At 41.4% G+C, this 17,731-nt stretch overlaps 1 protein-coding gene across 1 annotated transcript; it reads right to left on the bottom strand.

Moving 5' to 3' along the window:
• Window positions 1-4,436: 4,436 nt before the first annotated feature.
• Window positions 4,437-15,887, bottom strand: entpd6 (ectonucleoside triphosphate diphosphohydrolase 6). Its single transcript, XM_021580344.3, has 14 exons — window positions 15,563-15,887; window positions 14,840-15,167; window positions 13,988-14,064; window positions 13,714-13,857; window positions 11,296-11,371; window positions 9,509-9,544; window positions 8,942-9,030; window positions 8,250-8,329; window positions 6,505-6,569; window positions 5,827-5,931; window positions 5,532-5,672; window positions 5,362-5,418; window positions 5,026-5,138; window positions 4,437-4,888 (listed from the first exon to the last, which is right to left on the bottom strand). Exons 2-14 carry the CDS (start codon window positions 15,105-15,107, stop codon window positions 4,805-4,807), a joined length of 1,335 nt encoding a protein of 444 aa, XP_021436019.2. The 5' UTR covers window positions 15,108-15,167; window positions 15,563-15,887; the 3' UTR covers window positions 4,437-4,804.
• Between the last annotated feature and the right edge of the window lie 1,844 nt (window positions 15,888-17,731).

Below are 17,731 nucleotides of genomic sequence, written 5' to 3'. Positions count from 1 at the left end.
CCCCAGCACAAAGTGCACCTGTATAATGATCATGCTTCTTGATATGCCACACCTGGACGGTGGATGTATTATCTTGGTAAAGGAGAAACGCTCACTAACAGGGATATAAACACATTTGTGCACAACATTTTAGAGAAATAAGCTTCTTTGTGTATGGAAAATTTCAGGGATCTTTTATTTTAGCTCATGAAACATGGGACCAACACTTTACATGTTGCATTTATATTTCTGTTCTGTGTATGCTGGACAACATTTCAAGAACTTTTCGGGGCCCTCAATTCTGCTTTCCAGCTCTTTCCTTGTAACTTGGGAACAGTGGGTTAACTGCCTTGTTCAGAACGACACATTTTTACCTTGTCGGCTGGCAAGCTTTTGGTTACTGGCCCAATGCTCCAACACCTAGGCTACCTGCCGCCCTATCATCCTCCAACAGCAACTAAACTTTTCAGCTTACTACATACTACCTGTGGTCTGAAAGAAGCATTTTGAAGCTGAGCTCTGCTTATCACCAGGGGAATGGAGCCAGCTATTGGAGCTAGTGGACATTTTGGACCCTTTTGTCCAGGCCACCACCCCGAGTTACTCGGGGTGGTGGCCTGGAGTGGTGACTCAGTGCTGCCCTTCCTTGTGTACTGTCACTCAACTACCATCTGCAAAGTATACTGAGCACAAGTCATCACCTAGTCAGTCTAGTAAAAGCACTACAGCAGTCACTCAAACGCCAATTCCAGGGGTTGTTTGTGAATGTCAGAATGGAGCACTCAGATGAACAGGCAACAAAACCTTCATTTGGTGACAATGTATACATAATGGCTGCACTGCCGGACCTTTCTTTCCGCCTGATCTGGCTTGATCATGATGCCCTCCTCATACCATATGAAGATCAAGCTGAATTGAAGGAGAGTGTGATTGGTAGGTACAATGCATCACCGTTACAGAGAGCAGTAGTCGAAGAACAACCACCACCACCTGCCAAAACCTCCAGACTGTTCTCTGGCTACCGCAACAAGATCAGCAAGAAGACAAAGTAATTGTCAGAGCAGAGATTTACTAAATTCCAGTATCTTCTGATGAAAATTAAGCTGATTGCTTGGATTTTTGGAGTATCCATGCAAAAGACTTTCCAAGGCTCAAGCAGGTAGCAATGACATTGTTGGCTGCGTCTGCCACCAGTGCCCCAGTGGAGGGCGTGTTTGGTCATGGAGGCCTCATCATGCGCCCTCATTGTGCCAGGCTCCGTGCAAGAACAATGACAAACTTGATCTTTCTGAAACGTAACCTGTCTTAGGGCGCAGGATGTCATTTGCTACTTGTTACAGGAAATTGTATTTCTGTTCAGGGTCCAGGTCAGTAAGTATATCTTAGGGATACAGGTCATTATGTTTGATATATATATAGGACACTTTAGTAGTGCAGTTATTGAACAGTTGTCAGTCATTTTGGTTTACATTCATACTTGTCATTTATCTTCCCTCACCTACAGATGTTCTGTTTGTGTGACAGAATTAAGTGAAATATAGACTGGTCTGCCACAAAATACCATGCACTTTAAAATGTTTGCTTTTTTCATATCCGGTACAATTATTTTTATTAATGTAAACTGTCTACATTTGAAAAGGACATTTATTTTGATATAATTAGTGCCCGATGTGCTTTCTTTCCTACAAGTATGGACTAATGAACAAGGGAGTCTTCAAATAATTGACAAGGTTTATAGACCTAACCAACAGCAGGTAGAAAGCCATTGCCAAAAGGGACTTGAAACTTGACTAGGACTCTACCTCAAAGACTTGTGAACATCTCAGCTAGTTATTTCAACATGTTTAGACCTACTGGAATATTAAGTACAAGATTTAAGCCTATGGCTCATAGACACAACTAGATCTGTTATTAGGGTGAGTGAGGGTAGACAACCTAGTTGTTTGACTACTAGTCTATCATTGCACAGCTGTCTCTTGTAGAAATGTTGACCACTTCTCAGGGGACTTTGTTGCTGAACCGATGGGTGATAAACTGCACTGACTCACTGTCGGGAATTGAAGAAGTCTTCTGAAAGATACTGGAGGAGCAAGGTTTTGACAAAGTGAGTAAATGTGTTCCTTTTTACTAGCATACTGTGGATGACCCAGCACTTCACATTCCATACATTCAAGACTAGATGGCTACATTTGCCAAATTAATTCAATTACATTTTCATTTTGTTTTTTCAGAAATGGGCAGCTCTCCGAAGTTTGCATCGAGTTTGCCTTGGCAAATGGGGACTTTTAGGCCCCATTGTAAAAGGGTAAGTGTTTTCAGTTTATGGATTTTTGGGTGTCTCAATCGTGATCCTACATGCACATTTGTTCTATCCCTGTATCACCAACACACCTGATTCAACTAATCAAGCCCCTAATTCGCTAATCAGGTGTTAGTGCTGGGCAAGAACAAAAAGAAGAGCACCACTGTGAGTGCCCAGGACCAGGATTGTTTTGATCTTCCACCATGGACAGTAGCCCCACATCACTGACCTGCAGTCAGAACAGGCCCACTGCAACAAAGTCATATTTCCTCATTTAGGATAACTGCTGCCTTTGTGGTCCTGGGTCAGTTCCTGCTGCTGCGGAAGGATGGGGAGCTGTTCACGGAGTGGCTGAAGGTCACTAGTGGAGCCAACACCAGGAATGCTGCATCCTGCTCCCAGTGCCTGAACGAGTGTTGTGATGCATTCCTAAGAGACTGGGGATATGCTGCTCCCCAATGTCATGTTGAAGATCAATTCTGTTTTATAGTGAAAATACAGTGCCTTGCGAAAGTATTCGGCGACCTTTTGCCACATTTCATTCTTCAAACATAAATATATAAAACTATTTTTTTGTGAAGAATCAACAAGTGGGACACAATCATGAAGTGGAACGACATTTATTGGACATTTCAAACTTTTTTAACAAATCAAAAACTGAAAAATTGGGCGTGCAAAATTATTCAGCCCCTTTACTTTCAGTGCAGCAAACTCTCTCCAGAAGTTCAGTGAGGATCTCTGAATGATCCAATGTTGACCTAAATGACTAATGATGATAAATACAATCCACCTGTGTGTAATCAAGTCTCCGTATAAATGCACCTGCACTGTGATAGTCTCAGAGGTCCGTTAAAAGCGCAGAGAGCATCATGAAGAACAAGGAACACACCAGGCAGGTCCGAGATACTGCTATGAAGAAGTTTAAAGACGGATTTGGATACAAAAAGATTTCCCAAGCTTTAAACATCCCAAGGAGCACTGTGCAAGCGATAATATTGAAATGGAAGGAGTATCAGACCACTGCAAATCTACCAAGACCTGGCCGTCCCTCTAAACTTTCAGCTCATACAAGGAGACGACTGATCAGAGATGCAGCCAAGTGGCCCATGATCACTCTGGATGAACTGCAGAGATCTACAGCTGAGGTGGGAGACTCTGTCCATAGGACAACAATCAGTCGTATATTGCACAAATCTGGCCTTTATGGAAGAGTGGCAAGAAGAAAGCCATTTCTTAAAGATATCCATAAAAAGTGTTGTTTAAAGTTTGCCACAAGCCACCTGGGAGACACACCAAACATGTGGAAGAAGGTGCTCTGGTCAGATGAAACTTTTTGGCAACAATACAAAACGTTATGTTTGGCGTAAAAGCAACACAGCTGAACACACCATCCCCACTGTCAAACATGGTGGTGGCAGCATCATGGTTTGGGCCTGCTTTTCTTCAGCAGGGACAGGGAAGATGGTTAAAATTGATGGGAAGATGGATGGTGCCAAATACAGGACCATTCTGGAAGAAAACCTGATGGAGTCTGCAAAAGACCTGAGACTGGGACGGAGATTTGTCTTCCAACAAGACAATGATCCAAAACATAAAGCAAAATCTACAATGAATGGTTCAAAAATAAACATATCCAGGTGTTAGAATGGCCAAGTCAAAGTCCAGACCTGAATCCAATCAAGAATCTGTGGAAAGAACTGAAAACTGCTGTTCACAAATGTTCTCCATCCAACCTCACTGAACTCGAGCTGTTTTGCAAGGAGGAATGGGAAAAAATGTCAGTCTCTCGATGTGCAAAACTGATAGAGACATACCTCAAGCGACTTACAGCTGTAATCGCAGCAAAAGGTGGCGCTACAAAGTATTAACTTAAGGGGGCTGAATAATTTTGCACGCCCAATTTTTCAGTTTTTGATTTGTTAAAAAAGTTTGAAATATCCAATAAATGTCGTTCCACTTCATGATTGTGTCCCACTTGTTGTTGATTCTTCACAAAAAAAATACAGTTTTATATCTTTATGTTTGAAGCCTGAAATGTGGCAAAAGGTCGCAAAGTTCAAGGGGGCCGAATACTTTCGCAAAGCACTGTATGTCAGTGGTATAGGCTATGGCGTGTCTGAGCAGAATATGCTAATAAAGGTGTTGAATCTGTAAATTGTTTCAATTTGTTTTATCATTCAAAATACATATGCCTTCAATATTTTTGTTCATGATTCTGAACCGTATACAATTGTACAGACATTAAAATTTTAGCAACTTTATATTTAAAAATACCAAATATGTAATAGGTCATGCTCCTTCAAAATACACCATGTGCTTGATTACTATACAACTAACATTCCTTTAAGTACAAAACAATCACACCTGCCAAAAGTCAAGTCAAACATCCAAAGGCGACTGGTAATATAAACTCACATTTTGATAAAACTTAACAGGTACAATCATCATTTTCCCAGAACATATTTGCAGTACAGAATCACTGGCACTTCATGGCAGTGACAAGTGAGAGGAGAGACTGGCAGCTCACTGACTGCGGAGGGACTCGATGTAGTGGAAAGTAGCCCCCAGAGCCCAGCTAGTCTCCACTTCGTCAATCTTCCTCGCCAGCTGAAAACACACACCAATCACAGTTCTCTCTTTGGCCGTCAGATGCAGACCCATGGAAATGCACAGCCTCAGTGCGACACCATCACAGTTGATTTTGAATGAATGATAAATGGCTTTTATTTGCATTTGGTTCTTACCTTAAATACTTTATCTTTGGGGAAACCAAGCTCTTGCAGCATCCCAGAGATGTAGGTTAGATCCAGACAAAGGAAAGGATTCTCTCCTGAAGTAACCGCCATTCCGTTGCACACTGCGAGAAAGCAAGACGTGCTTGTAAATTAGCATACTATATGCTGATTTCTTGCAAGTATTCACTAAATTCCAATAGAACTTGGATTACTTATTTATTAAAAATGTGTGAATGCCTAAACGTTGATGAATAAGGGATAAGTCATGTTTCTACTCAAAATTCAGTTTGGTAGCAGTGAACCACATACAGTACACAAAACTGCCGCATGAGGGCGCCGTCTTACCTCTCTTGGCAGCATCAATGTAGTCGCTGACTTTTATAGTCCCTCCTGTTTTCTCATCTGAGTTAGTGGGGTGATTAGAATAAAACTACATTCAGTTACTAAATTAAGATATCATTATAGAAAACTGGGCAGCATATTCATTTGTGGCAAAAAGCACATAGGGTTCCTACCAATAGCACCCAGATCCACAGCTCTGTCATAGTAGTAGGAAAAGGCATAGAATTCCATATCTTTGGCTTCCCCTGCCTTCTTCACCTTTCTATACAGCATCTTCTCCACTTTCCTAAGGCATGACTCATACATGGGCTCTCCTGAAACAGAATCAAAACTGTTTATACACACGAAAATGGCTCAGATCAGTCACGATCTGACAGGCAATTAATTGTTCATTAACTGGCGTAACAATTGGTACTTAGAGTTAGTCATATTAATTTTAAGTTAGTTATTAATCTATTTTTACCGTACCTGCCTTCTGGCCCTTCACAGTATACAGAACTTCTGCATGTTCCCATTGGCCAGAGTATTCCGGGGCCAAGCAGGGGCTTACTAGCTCTGTGCTGCTGCCCTCTACTGTTGAAAATAGAACAGAGAGAATGTACATTGAAATTTGATCTGACCAGCATAAGTCATGTTTTGGTACACAGGCAGGATATATATGAAAGCTATGGCTGGAGAAGTCTACATTTTACAAAAATAAACATCGAACTAACGCAGTGTTGTCGTTCGGCCAACAATTTCCACAATAAGTATAAAGCCGTAAGGGGACAGAGCATCTGAAATCGCTGTGCTCCAACAGGTTTTATGACTATTGGCCGACATCTGGTGGCACACTAAAGCAACCCTATAACCCAAAATAAATTGAGGGAACATTGAGAATAAATAGATTATACAACAAACAAATATATCAAAGAAATCTGATTAAAATTCAAGTGTATAAAATGAAAATCCCCATGGAGAACTGCATCCGGGGCATTCGACTGCTGGCAGTTCTTAAAGCCAGGCATCAACTACATCACAGCAACAGCTGGCATGCAAGGAATTAATCTTGGTCCATGTTATTAAAAGATTAGATAATGGCTTATTTATCGGGACGGGGAGGGTCTTTAAAAGTCAACGATGAAAGCAAATTGAAAAACCACATACAAGGCTGTCCCTCGATTCCTCCCAAGATAGCTAGTCTTGCCGACATCAAGCCTAGACCAAGGTAGCTGTGAAAAAAAGAAAGCAGAATCAGTCTGTGATACACAGAAATAAGAGAGTGAGAGAGGTGTTAGAGTGTGTGTAGTCATTCAGTTTGTGCAACATGCCAAAAAACGTAGCAGGGTCATACACTAACCCGAGGACAGAAAGAATACACCTGTTTCACTCTCTGAACAACAGCACAGAGAGGGCTGCATTTCAGGAAAGCAGGTAGAGCCCTCCACAGTGGCAAAAACGAAACTACAGTATGTACCATAACTATTTACCCCATTGGAGTTTTTCACATTTTGTTGTTGGGATTGAAACAGATTATTGTGATCGTTTTGTGATTGATCTACACAACTCTATTACTGTCAAAGTAAGAAACATAATTCTACAAATGAATAAAAATAGTCGTTGTGTAAGTATTCACCCCTTTGTTTAGACAAGTCTAAAATGAGTTAAGGAGTAAAATATGGTATCAAAAAAAACAAGTTACATGGACTCACTCTGAAATAATATGAGTTGACATAACTTTATGACTACCCCTTCCTTCGTCTCCCATACATATAACACCCGTAACATCCCTCGGTCAAGTATTGAAATTCAACTACAGATTCAACTACAAAGACCAGGGAGCTTTTCAAAAGCCTTAAAGAAGGGCAGCGATTGGTAGATGGGTAACAATAACACATCAGACATCGAATATCTCTTGAAGCACGGTCAAGTTAATTACGCTGTGGATGTTGTAATAAACCAACCAGACATCAAAGACAGTCGTCCTTCTGAACTGAACTGCATGACAGAAAGGACACTGCTCAGGGATGTCACCATGAGGTCATTGGTGATTTTAAAACAGCTACAGAGTTCAATGGCTGTGATGGGAGAAAACTGAGGATGGATCGACATTGTAGAGACTCCACAATAATGACTTAAATGAGTGTAAAAAGAACACACATTCCAAAACATGCATATGTATGCAACAAGGCACTAAAATAATACTGAAGAAAAAAGAACACAGCAAAGGCATACACGTTCTGGCCAAAATGCAAAACCTTCTGGGGCAAATCCAACAACACGTCACTGAGTAACTGTCTCCTTTTCAAGCATGGTGGTGGCTGCATGATATGGGTGTGCTTGACATCGGCAAAGAGTTCTTCAGGATAAAAAGAAACGGTCCAGAGCTAAGCACAGGCAAAGTCCTAGAAAACCTGCTTTACACCAGACACTGGGAGAGGAATTCACCTTTCAGCAGGACAATAACGGCAAGTCACAGTTTTGACTTAACTCCATTTGAAAATCTATGACAAAAATTGCTGTCAAGCCATGATCCCAAACACACAAAAAAATATTTAAAAAATCCAAGGAGGGTTAATACTTATGATACCCACTGTAAATGTCCCACTGTAAATGTCCCACCAAAGCTGCTTTAGCACTTAGCCTTCGTATAAGATATTATTAAGCCAAAGAGTGTACTTCAGAGCATATATACATACACACACACACACTGCCATATACATTTGTGCTACAGATTCTCTTAAAACTCCATGCAAACAAAACATTAAATGGTAGGAATCATTTCAATAAAAAGATATATTGACAGCTGCAATAATATAGCCGTTTGCACCACATCGTAGGTTTAACATAAAGAGGGAGGAGGGCTTTCCACAAAGCCCAATTATCCGTCGAAACATAGTGCACGATAGTACCTGTGTGAGTAGAGTGTGTGGGTGCTGTTGAACATCTGAAATGATGTAATGTAGTTGATGGGTGAGGTCTGGATGGTTTTCTGGAGAGAAAGAGAAGATGCAACACATACAATTGTGTGGCTTTATACATTTGCAAACAAAACATTTCTAGATTTAAAAACGCCTGAATGGTACATGCTTTCTTATATGAACCCCAATTCCTGGGTGACCAGCTAGAGCTTATACAACAAACATCACACTGTGCTGTTTGACATCAAACAGACAAGGAGGATCTACTCAATAAGAAGAGAGAGAAAAAAAAAACCTGCTGCAATCTGCAAAACCAATTTCACCCCTACGGCGTGAACGGCTTGCCGGGAGAGTTTAAACTCTTTGAAAAGCAGTGTAATGACATGGTAAATTGGTCCTCAATCCCTCGCGTACAAGGCCTGACCTAGTTAAGGAACAAGAAATCCCCCTCCAACCTAATGTCCAACAACGTTTATTTACCAGCCCTTTCGGATTAGCGGGGCATTTGCTGATTAAGCCCTAAGATGAGAGGACATCCCGGTAGTTTGTGTTGCTTTAGAGAAGAGATCTGGCTTCATTATCTACTGTGTGTGTGTGTGTGTGTGTGTATGTGTGTGTGTATGTGTGTGTGCACGTACGGGCATGCACATCCCCTATCAAACACAGTAGTCGCCTTATTGTACCTCATCCTGGGGGGAGAAGGTGATCTGGGTGGACCCCCCTCCCAGATCCAGCATCCCCACAGTGGGTGTGTCAGAGCCATGGAGACCCCCTGCAGAGAGAGCGAGAGGAGGAGAGAGAGAAGGGAAGAAAGAGCGGGGGGGGGGGGCAGTGTGGTCACCAAGGAGGAACTGGGGATGCAGCGCTAGGCTAATCCAATAACAGGTAATCAACATTTCTTGTCCAGATTAATCTATTTAGCTGGTGTTCTGTTTATGTACCAGAGTAAAGCCTGTTCTGAACATTGAGCTTGGGGCCAGGGCCCCTGAGGGTGGTGGGGTCAGTACAGGACGTCTTGGCCTTTAGTTCACCGAATCGTTCCAAACTAAAACATATGGCTCCAGTATTGTATCAAATCGTCTTGAAAGGGAAAGATGCACACCCCTAGTAGATGGTCACATTCCCACTGGAATATATTTTCTCTTACATCTAGTACACCTTTAATCTAAGAGTTTACTCTATATCGATCCTTACCAATGCTATCTATGCCATTAGCAACTGACAGTAAACAAAGTTTGAAAGCATCTCACCTATGAGGAAGTTGACAGTGATCCAAGCAGAGATCCCTGTGAGGGGGAAAAAAAAAAAGAGATGGTGATTACCTCATCCCTCTTACATAGTTTGTACTGAAATCCTTTAAACAAAAAAAACAAAAAATGTCTAACCTTTAACAGTTAGTCATGCAACAGTGCTTAGGGGTCAACTATTTAGGTCAAATGAGGAGATTATGCTATATACATTATGTTTGCACTCAGTGAGTAGGACTCCATTGTGTGCATTAGTGCCTTTAACAACCCTTTCCTAGTTTATGGACTCAGAACTATATCATAGGAGCTTTAGGATAAAACTCTTACAGTAAGATGTCAAGAAGCAACTGACATTTACAAACAAACAACTTTAAAAAGAGTGCTGCGCTAGTAGTCATTATGACCAAAACACTGTCGCTTAGATACCATACACTTTGCCCACTTTATCCCTCCGTCCTCCCTCAAATACCACTTTGATTTTTTTATAAGTCTGTTCGATTCAGAGAAGCATGTGTAATCTCCACTAGGATTAGCGTCTGGGGAAAGAGCGGCAAAAATCGAACTGATAATAAGGCAGTGAAATCCGGTTATGGATCGAGGGGGAGTTTAGCATTACAGCTCAGCAATGACGCCAGAGGAATTTGTCCATTAGGCACAAAAACGTGAACTTCAAAGTTAATTCAGTAATCATACAAGGTATTTTCCAAGGGTCAGGTCACCTCCACTGTAACAAGCTGATAGACTTGGGGAAGAAGACAACATTTTCAGCCTCAGAAATCAAATGGAGGATATTCGGTTTGCAGAGATTAAACGGAACATTATCCTACATGCCCATAATTGCTTGTATAAACTACTTTAAAAGGATTGGATTTAAAATATTTTATGTACCGCTTTTGTGCCTATATCAAACATGGCTTTCAACACAAAACACCAATGTATATCTTATTTCAATATAACAATCCTATTAAAGCGTTAGTGCCCACAGTAATTGCAGAGAATTGAATGGTCAATACCAGGCCAAAGGACCAGTACCTAGTAGCCACAGAAACATAGCCTGTCACCAAACAGCTTGATGTTGCTCAAACAAGCCAGTAATGGACCAGAGTGGGCCTCTACCATCTAGGCCACTCCACTGGACACAGAGGGCTCCAGTCTAGTCCCAACTCCATTATTTACAAATGGTTTTAAATTCTGCACTCCTGTCAAAAGTTTTGCTGTAATTAGTCATGGAGGTTAAAGCGGAGATTGACACATTTAACTAGCTTTTTTCGCCATAATCCGCTAAGTGCCTCTGTATGCATTGGGTAATTCAGGGCAGGGTCAAACTGAGTGACCTCTCTCAGAGTCAATGCAACACTGTGCAGAAACATCCTAATCAGTGATCCCAAGGATCCAGTCCTGTGATAACTTCTGTTACCTCCAATTCATCATGCAAGACGAAAGAACATCTAGAAATGGTTATTAGAAGAACTATCAAATTAGAAAAAAATGTTCTACATCAAAAAGTCATACTGTTGTTACAGGATGTAGACAGGATAAAAAAAAAGGAAATGTCCTTAAATTGGCAAGGCCATGGAAATATTGCTTCACTAAGACCCAAACGGGTGCAGTGTAAAAACATTGAATTCTAATTGGATTAAGGGGGAATCTTGCATCTATAACAAAAAAAAATAAAAAATAAAGGTTTTATTGTATACAAAAATGTGAGTCCCACAGTACATGACACTAGAAACACCTGCAAGGGAATGACATGTTTTGTGAAACTACAAGTGGGTGAGGGCCAGACATACCTTCATCAGTGCCATCCATTATGGACACACTGTCCCCTCTGGACAGGAATGGAGACTCCCCAAACACCTCCCTCACCTAGATAGAAAGCTTAAGGTCAGTTCTTCCTCAACCATGTTTGGAAGCTGTTTTCCACATACAGTTGAAGTTGGAAGTTTACATCCACTTTGGTTGGAGACATTCAAACTCGTTTTTCAACCACTCCACAAGTCTCTTGTTAACAAACTATGGTTTTGGCAAGTCAGTTAGGACATCTACTTTGTGCATGACACAAGTCATTTTTCCAACAATTGTTTAGACAGATTATTTCACTTATAATTCCAGTGGGTAGGAAGTTTACATCCACTAAGTTGACTGTGCCTTTAAACAGCTTGGAAAAGACCAGAAATTGATGTCATGGCTTTAGAAGCTTCTGATAGGCTAGTTGACCTCATTTGAGTCAATTGGAGGTGTATCTGTGGATGTAGTTCAAGGCCTACCTTCAAACTCAATGCCTCTTTGCTTGACATCATGGGAAAATCAGCCAAGACCTCAGAAAAAGTATAGACCTCCACAAGTCTGGTTCATCCTTGGGAGCAATTTCCAAACGCCTGAAAGTACCACGTTCATCTGTACGAACAATAGTACACAAGTATAAACACCATGGGACCACGCAGCCGTCATATCACCCAGGAAGGAGACACGTTCTGTCTCCTAGAGATGAAAGTATTTTGGTGCGAAAAGTGCAAATCAATCCCAGAACAACAGCAAAGGACCTTGTGAAGATGCTGGAGGAAACAGGTACAAAAGTATCTATAGCCACAGTAAAACAAGTCCTATATCCACATAACCTGAAAGGCCGCTCAGCAAGGAAGAAGCCACTGCTCCAAAACCGGCATAAAAAAGCCAGACTACGGTTTGCAACTGCACATGGGGACAAAGATCGTACTTTTTGGAGAAATGTCCTCTGGTCTGATGAAACAAAAATAGAACTGTTTGGCCATAATGACCATCGTTATGTTTGGAGGAAAAAGGGGAGGTTTGCAGCCGAAGAACACCATCCCAACCGTGAAGCACGGGGTGGCAGCATCATGTTGTGGGGGTGCTTTGCTGTAGGAGGGACTGGTGCACTTCACAATATAGATGGCTTCATGAGGAAGGAAAATGTATCTGGATATATTGAAGCAGCATCTCAAGACAGGAGTCAGGAATTTAAAGCTTGGTGGCAAATGGGTCTTCCAAATGGACAATGACCCCAAGCATACTTCCAAAGTTGTGGCAAATTGGCATAAGGACAACAAAGTCAAGGTATTGGAGTGGCCATTACAAAGCCCTGACCTCAATCCTGTAGAAAATGTGTGGGCAGAACTGAAAACGCTTGTGCGAGCATGGAGGCCTACAAACCTGACACGGTTACACCAGCTCTGTCAGGAGGAATGGGCCAAAATTCACCCAACTTATTGTGGGAAGCTTGTGGAAGGCTACCCGAAACATTTGACCCAAGTTAAACAATTTAAAGGCAATGTTACCAAATACAAATTGAGTGATGAAAGAAATAAAAGCTGAAATAAATCACTCAACTATTATTCTGACATTTCACATTCTTAAAATTAAGTGGTGATCCTAACTGACCTAAGACTGGTAATTTTTACTAGGATTAAATGTCAGAAATTGTATAAAAAAAATGAGTTTAAATGTATTGCGCTAAGGTGTATGTAAACTTCCAACTTCAACTGTACATACTTCATGTACATGACACAATTCTTTCTATAAGGTATTATCTACATGAAATCAACTTTGCAATATATAAATACTACTATTCACGAGCTGTATAGATAGCACATTTATGCATCTTTAGGACAAGGATGACGTGCATTCAATTCACACCCCTCATTGTTGTAAAAAGGAGTTGGGTGTGTTAACACTTGGCCACGTAATAGTTCAACTACACACTAAACAGGTTTAGGGTGTGTAGTCCTTAGGTGAAGCTGTCATAGGCTATTAAATGGAGAGAGAGAGAAAAAAGAAAGAGGTGCAGAGGAGGATCTGTGAAAGGCGTGGAGGACCTGGAACACTGACAGGTGATCAAACAAAGAGGTCACTTATGCAATTCATTCATGTCATTAATTGCTTTCAGCTGATGGTATTACTGTACCAGGAGGACCACCAACAGCATGGGGTAAATTTAGACAAGTTATGCAATTACATAGCCTAGCTCATTTGTAAGTGGGCAACTCATTATTTGACCGCTGCCAACCTACATGCTTTTCCCAGCACAACTCGTCTTTTTCCAATGTAAAATCTGAAATCGGGGTGAAATGTAACAAAACAGCTAACGGAAACTCCACAAGGTGAGAGAGTGGGAACTGTGCAGTGTTTGTGGTATGGCAATCTATCTACGCAGTGAGTCCACAGACATTGGCCAGTGGTGAAAGGCTCACCCTGTCCAGTAGGTGTGTGGCCTTCTCCCCAGGCAAAAGACGGAGGCCTGCAGTGGCCTTGAGGACCAGAGGAGTGCTGCTCCATACGGAGGAGGGAATGCTGCCTTGGGCCACAGCCAACAGCTCCAGGATCCCTTCTTTACACTAAGAAACAAACCACAGTGGAACCAAGAGATTAGATTTCTAAAGATAATGTCAGTGCAATAACAAGAGATGGTCTACATTTAGGAGTATCTTGACTGTTCTTTTTAAATAGATATATGAAGTTGGTAACCTTTTCTGGGTCATCGGCATATGCAGATAGACCTGGTTTTATTGCTCTGAATGTTTCATGTGCCAATTTAGGAGCCTCTGTAGAAAAAGACAGAACAAATAGCATGAATCCCATTGCAGTGAAATACAGTTGACATTTAATTCACAATTGAAAGAATTGTAGGGTGCTAATGTAGATTTGAGTAATTCTAATAGTTACCACCAAAGCAGAAAACCCATGGCAAGCGGTGTGATATTATAAAGTAGCCTATATAACACTGCCATAAAAATTGACATGTTCTATCTTCTCAGAATTTCTACATTGCTTCTGTGAACCTCTACTTGACATGTTGCGTGTTTGTGGAAGAACAATGAGGGCTATTTCAACATAAATAGTAGGTGCTTGGTAGCCATCAGAATATAACAATCATTGGTTTAATAATAAAGCCAAAACAGCACTTAAATTATTTAGCTTAATGTTCAAATAATGCGGTAACTAAGCCATTTGACGATGCTTTACAGTAACTTTTTGGGGAGATTCCTGGTATGGGGTAGCGTAAGCCTAATATGAGGCACATAATACAAATTAAGCCTGAAAGTACATGTCTCACATGGATTCAAATCTGTAATTAATACTTTTGCTGCCGCACATAGATTACAAATTCTAAAAGCAATGCAGAGAGCTACATTTAATCGATCCATTTTGGTCAACTACATATGCAGATGCTATTCATAATACTATTCACCAAAACAAGTCCATTAATGGATGGAAGAGAGACAACGTTTTAATTTTGGGTTCAGAGGTATGGAGGTAACATTTCTACCTCTCCCAGTGTAATATATTTGTTTTCAACAATGCACACATGTACTGTACCGTTGTCCTCCAGTTGAAACTTGAAGACATGGATCCTTGTCCCTGTGCTCCCAGCATCAAACATAACGCCATATTGGAAACGTCCGCTGACCACTTCTGAGGATGTTGGTCTGTTGGGACTGCCCAACAAGCCCAATCTGTGTGGGAAGTGAGGTGGTATTTTGGAGATGGCTGGCCTTACACCATCATAGTGGCGCTTAACAAACATCAGGTAAGCTGCCAGGCAGCCCAAGAAGACAAAAACACTGGCCAACTTTGGTAATCTCATGGTGACTGGTGTGTGTAAGGCACATTCTGCAGTTCCATACAGAACTAAAGGCCGTTCGTCCTAAAAATGAAACACATACAGCAGTTAGCGTTCTGATAGAGGGCTGTTAGAAAGGTGACATCACGGGGGTCACCAAAGTTTAGCTAGCTACTTGTATACATCATTTCAAGCTTTTCAACACCAGCGCCACTAGCTATAAAACACCGTTGTAGTACTAGCTAAATAAGCTAGCTGATTGCTTTAGTGACTAACTAACGTACACTACTAGGTACTGTAATGTTCTCCCTTTTGAATTGCTAGCATGAAATCTTATGTAGGATAGTGTAAATACTGGCAGGCTAGATGTCACTTTATTGTAGTACAGTAAGAGACAAACAACATTTACTAACGTTAGCTAGTGTAGCAAATAGCTAACTGGCTTTGTTCCTGGCTTGCTTATATTGAAGACAACTTACGAGAGCAAATCCTATGCGTGTAGCATAAATAGCTAGCTAGCTACTTATTCTGATTCCATTCGCATTTTCGGTGTTCCTATCTGGAACGATAGTTTGAAAACTCATGTCAAATAATTAATTAGCTTGGTGCGCGGACCTCTATCCAATCCAAGTCTCTGTTTGATTACATCAGTGTGTGTTTTAGTGATGACGTGTGAAGAAAATGCCGCGTTCACAAACTAGTCGGAATTAGAAAACTAAAAAATGTCCGACTGGTTGAACGCGGTACGTGTATAACTGCATCCATTTAACAAGTCCGACATTTTCGAGTTTCCTTGTTCCGACTAGCAGATTAACCCGGCAAAATACCAAATATCTTCTATATAGGCTCAAAAGTGGTTTGTACATTATCTGGCAAATTAAAAGTGGCAAGATTATTTCCAGGACTGAAGGTTGGCACTACCCAAATACACTGTGACCATAATTCTGACAATTATTTAGTCAAGATTTTGTTAAACTACCTACCTACCTAGTGAAGCCACACAACTTCAGAAGTAGGCAAATTTATTATGGAAAGTAAATAATTTGTCTGTGAGAAAACAAAAACAACTCTTATCCATTGTTAGAATCGATTAAACAGTATGACAAACAATAATCAGACAAATATATCCTATGACTGCACAACATTGCATCACAACTTCAATTTGTGAAACCACATTTTTTGTTTTTTGAAAGGTTGGAATTTCTTATATCAAAGTATCGGGGTGCTATAACTGCACTAGGATGATGTACACGTTTGATGTGACCTCTCATTCTACCTGTACAATTCAAAGAATATTTTAGTTCAGAAGAGAGTTTATATGATTTGGTTGTGTAATCCACTGTTTGATTTCTATTTTGTTGATTTTAGCAGATTCACATGCTCTCTTTCAATTTGATCTCTATCTCATTCACTGTTACCCATATCCTAAAGTTAATCATTTAACATTTTAGCAATTAACAACTTTGCAACTATTTAGTGCTTTTTAGCTACTTTGCAACTAATTAGCATATTAGCCAACCCTTCTCCTATCCCCAACCTTAACCCTAACTTTAACCTGAACCCTAACCTTAACCCCTAACCTAGTGTAACAGTATAACTTTAGTCCGTCCTCTCGCCCATACCCGGGCTCGAACCAGGGACCCTCTGCACACATCAACAACTGACACCCACGAAGCATCGTTACCCATCGCTCCACAAAAGCAAGGGGAACCAACATCACCGATTGAAACGCTATTAGCGCGCACCACCGCTAACTAGCTAGCCATTTCACATCGGTTACACACCCCCCCCTTTTGACCTCCTCCTTTTCCGCAGCAACCAGGGTCACGGCACCAATGTAACAGTATAACTTTAGTCCATCCCCTCGCCCATACCCGGGCTTGAACCAGGGACCAGCTTGTGTCAAAAACACTTCACCTCCCTCTCCAACAATTAATAGTTTTGTTAAAGTTTACCAGTTTGTCGCAATAGGCCCCCCTTGCTACTCTATTCATTACCTCAATAATCAATCATTAGACATTGATGTATGGGCCAATCTTTTGGTGTGCTTTCTTATGCACACATGTAACACTCTGAACGTACCCCCCAACACAACCACACACACTCATGCATATAAGTATGCTGAACAAAAATATAAATACAACATGCAACAACTTTGAAGATATTGCTGATGTAACTTTACGCCCGTCCCCTCGCCCCGACCTGGGTGCGAACCAGGGACGCTCTGCACACGTCAACAGTCACCCTCGAAGCATCGTTACACAAAAGCTGCGGGGAACCACTACTTCAAGGTCTCAGAGCAAGTGACGTCACTAGCGCGCACCATCGCTAACTAGCTAGCCATTTCACATCGACTGCACTTACCCCCCCCCCCCCCTTTTGACGTCCTCCTCTCACCGATTGAAATGCCACTAACGCACACCACCGCTAACTAGCTAGCCATTTCAGATCCGCTACACTCACCCCCCTTTTTACCTCCTCCACTTTCCGCAGCAACCAGTGATCCGGGTCAACAGCATCAATGTAACGGTATAGACTTTGCGTCCGTCTGCTCGCCCCGACCTGGGTGCGAACCAGGGACGCTCTGCACACGTCAACAGTCACCCTCGAAGCATCATTACCCTTGCAGAGGGAACCACTACTTCAAG

The sequence above is a fragment of the Oncorhynchus mykiss genome, chromosome 23 (assembly GCF_057628025.1).
Source record: "Oncorhynchus mykiss isolate SJ-2025 chromosome 23, ASM5762802v1, whole genome shotgun sequence".
Lineage (NCBI taxonomy): Eukaryota > Metazoa > Chordata > Actinopteri > Salmoniformes > Salmonidae > Oncorhynchus > Oncorhynchus mykiss.
Note: the sequence above shows the minus strand (reverse complement) of the source record. Positions and strands in the feature narration are given on the sequence as shown.

Coding starts and splice junctions, on each gene's coding strand:
- entpd6 (XM_021580344.3), bottom strand. CDS start 15,107: ATGAGATTACCAAAGTTGGCCAGTGTTTTTGTCTTCTTGGGCTGCCTG. Junction 9,031..9,508: donor CACTGTCAACTTCCTCATAG/GTGAGATGCTTT, acceptor CTCTCTCTGCAG/GGGGTCTCCATGGCTCTGAC. Junction 5,419..5,531: donor TGTGGATCTGGGTGCTATTG/GTAGGAACCCTA, acceptor CCACTAACTCAG/ATGAGAAAACAGGAGGGACT.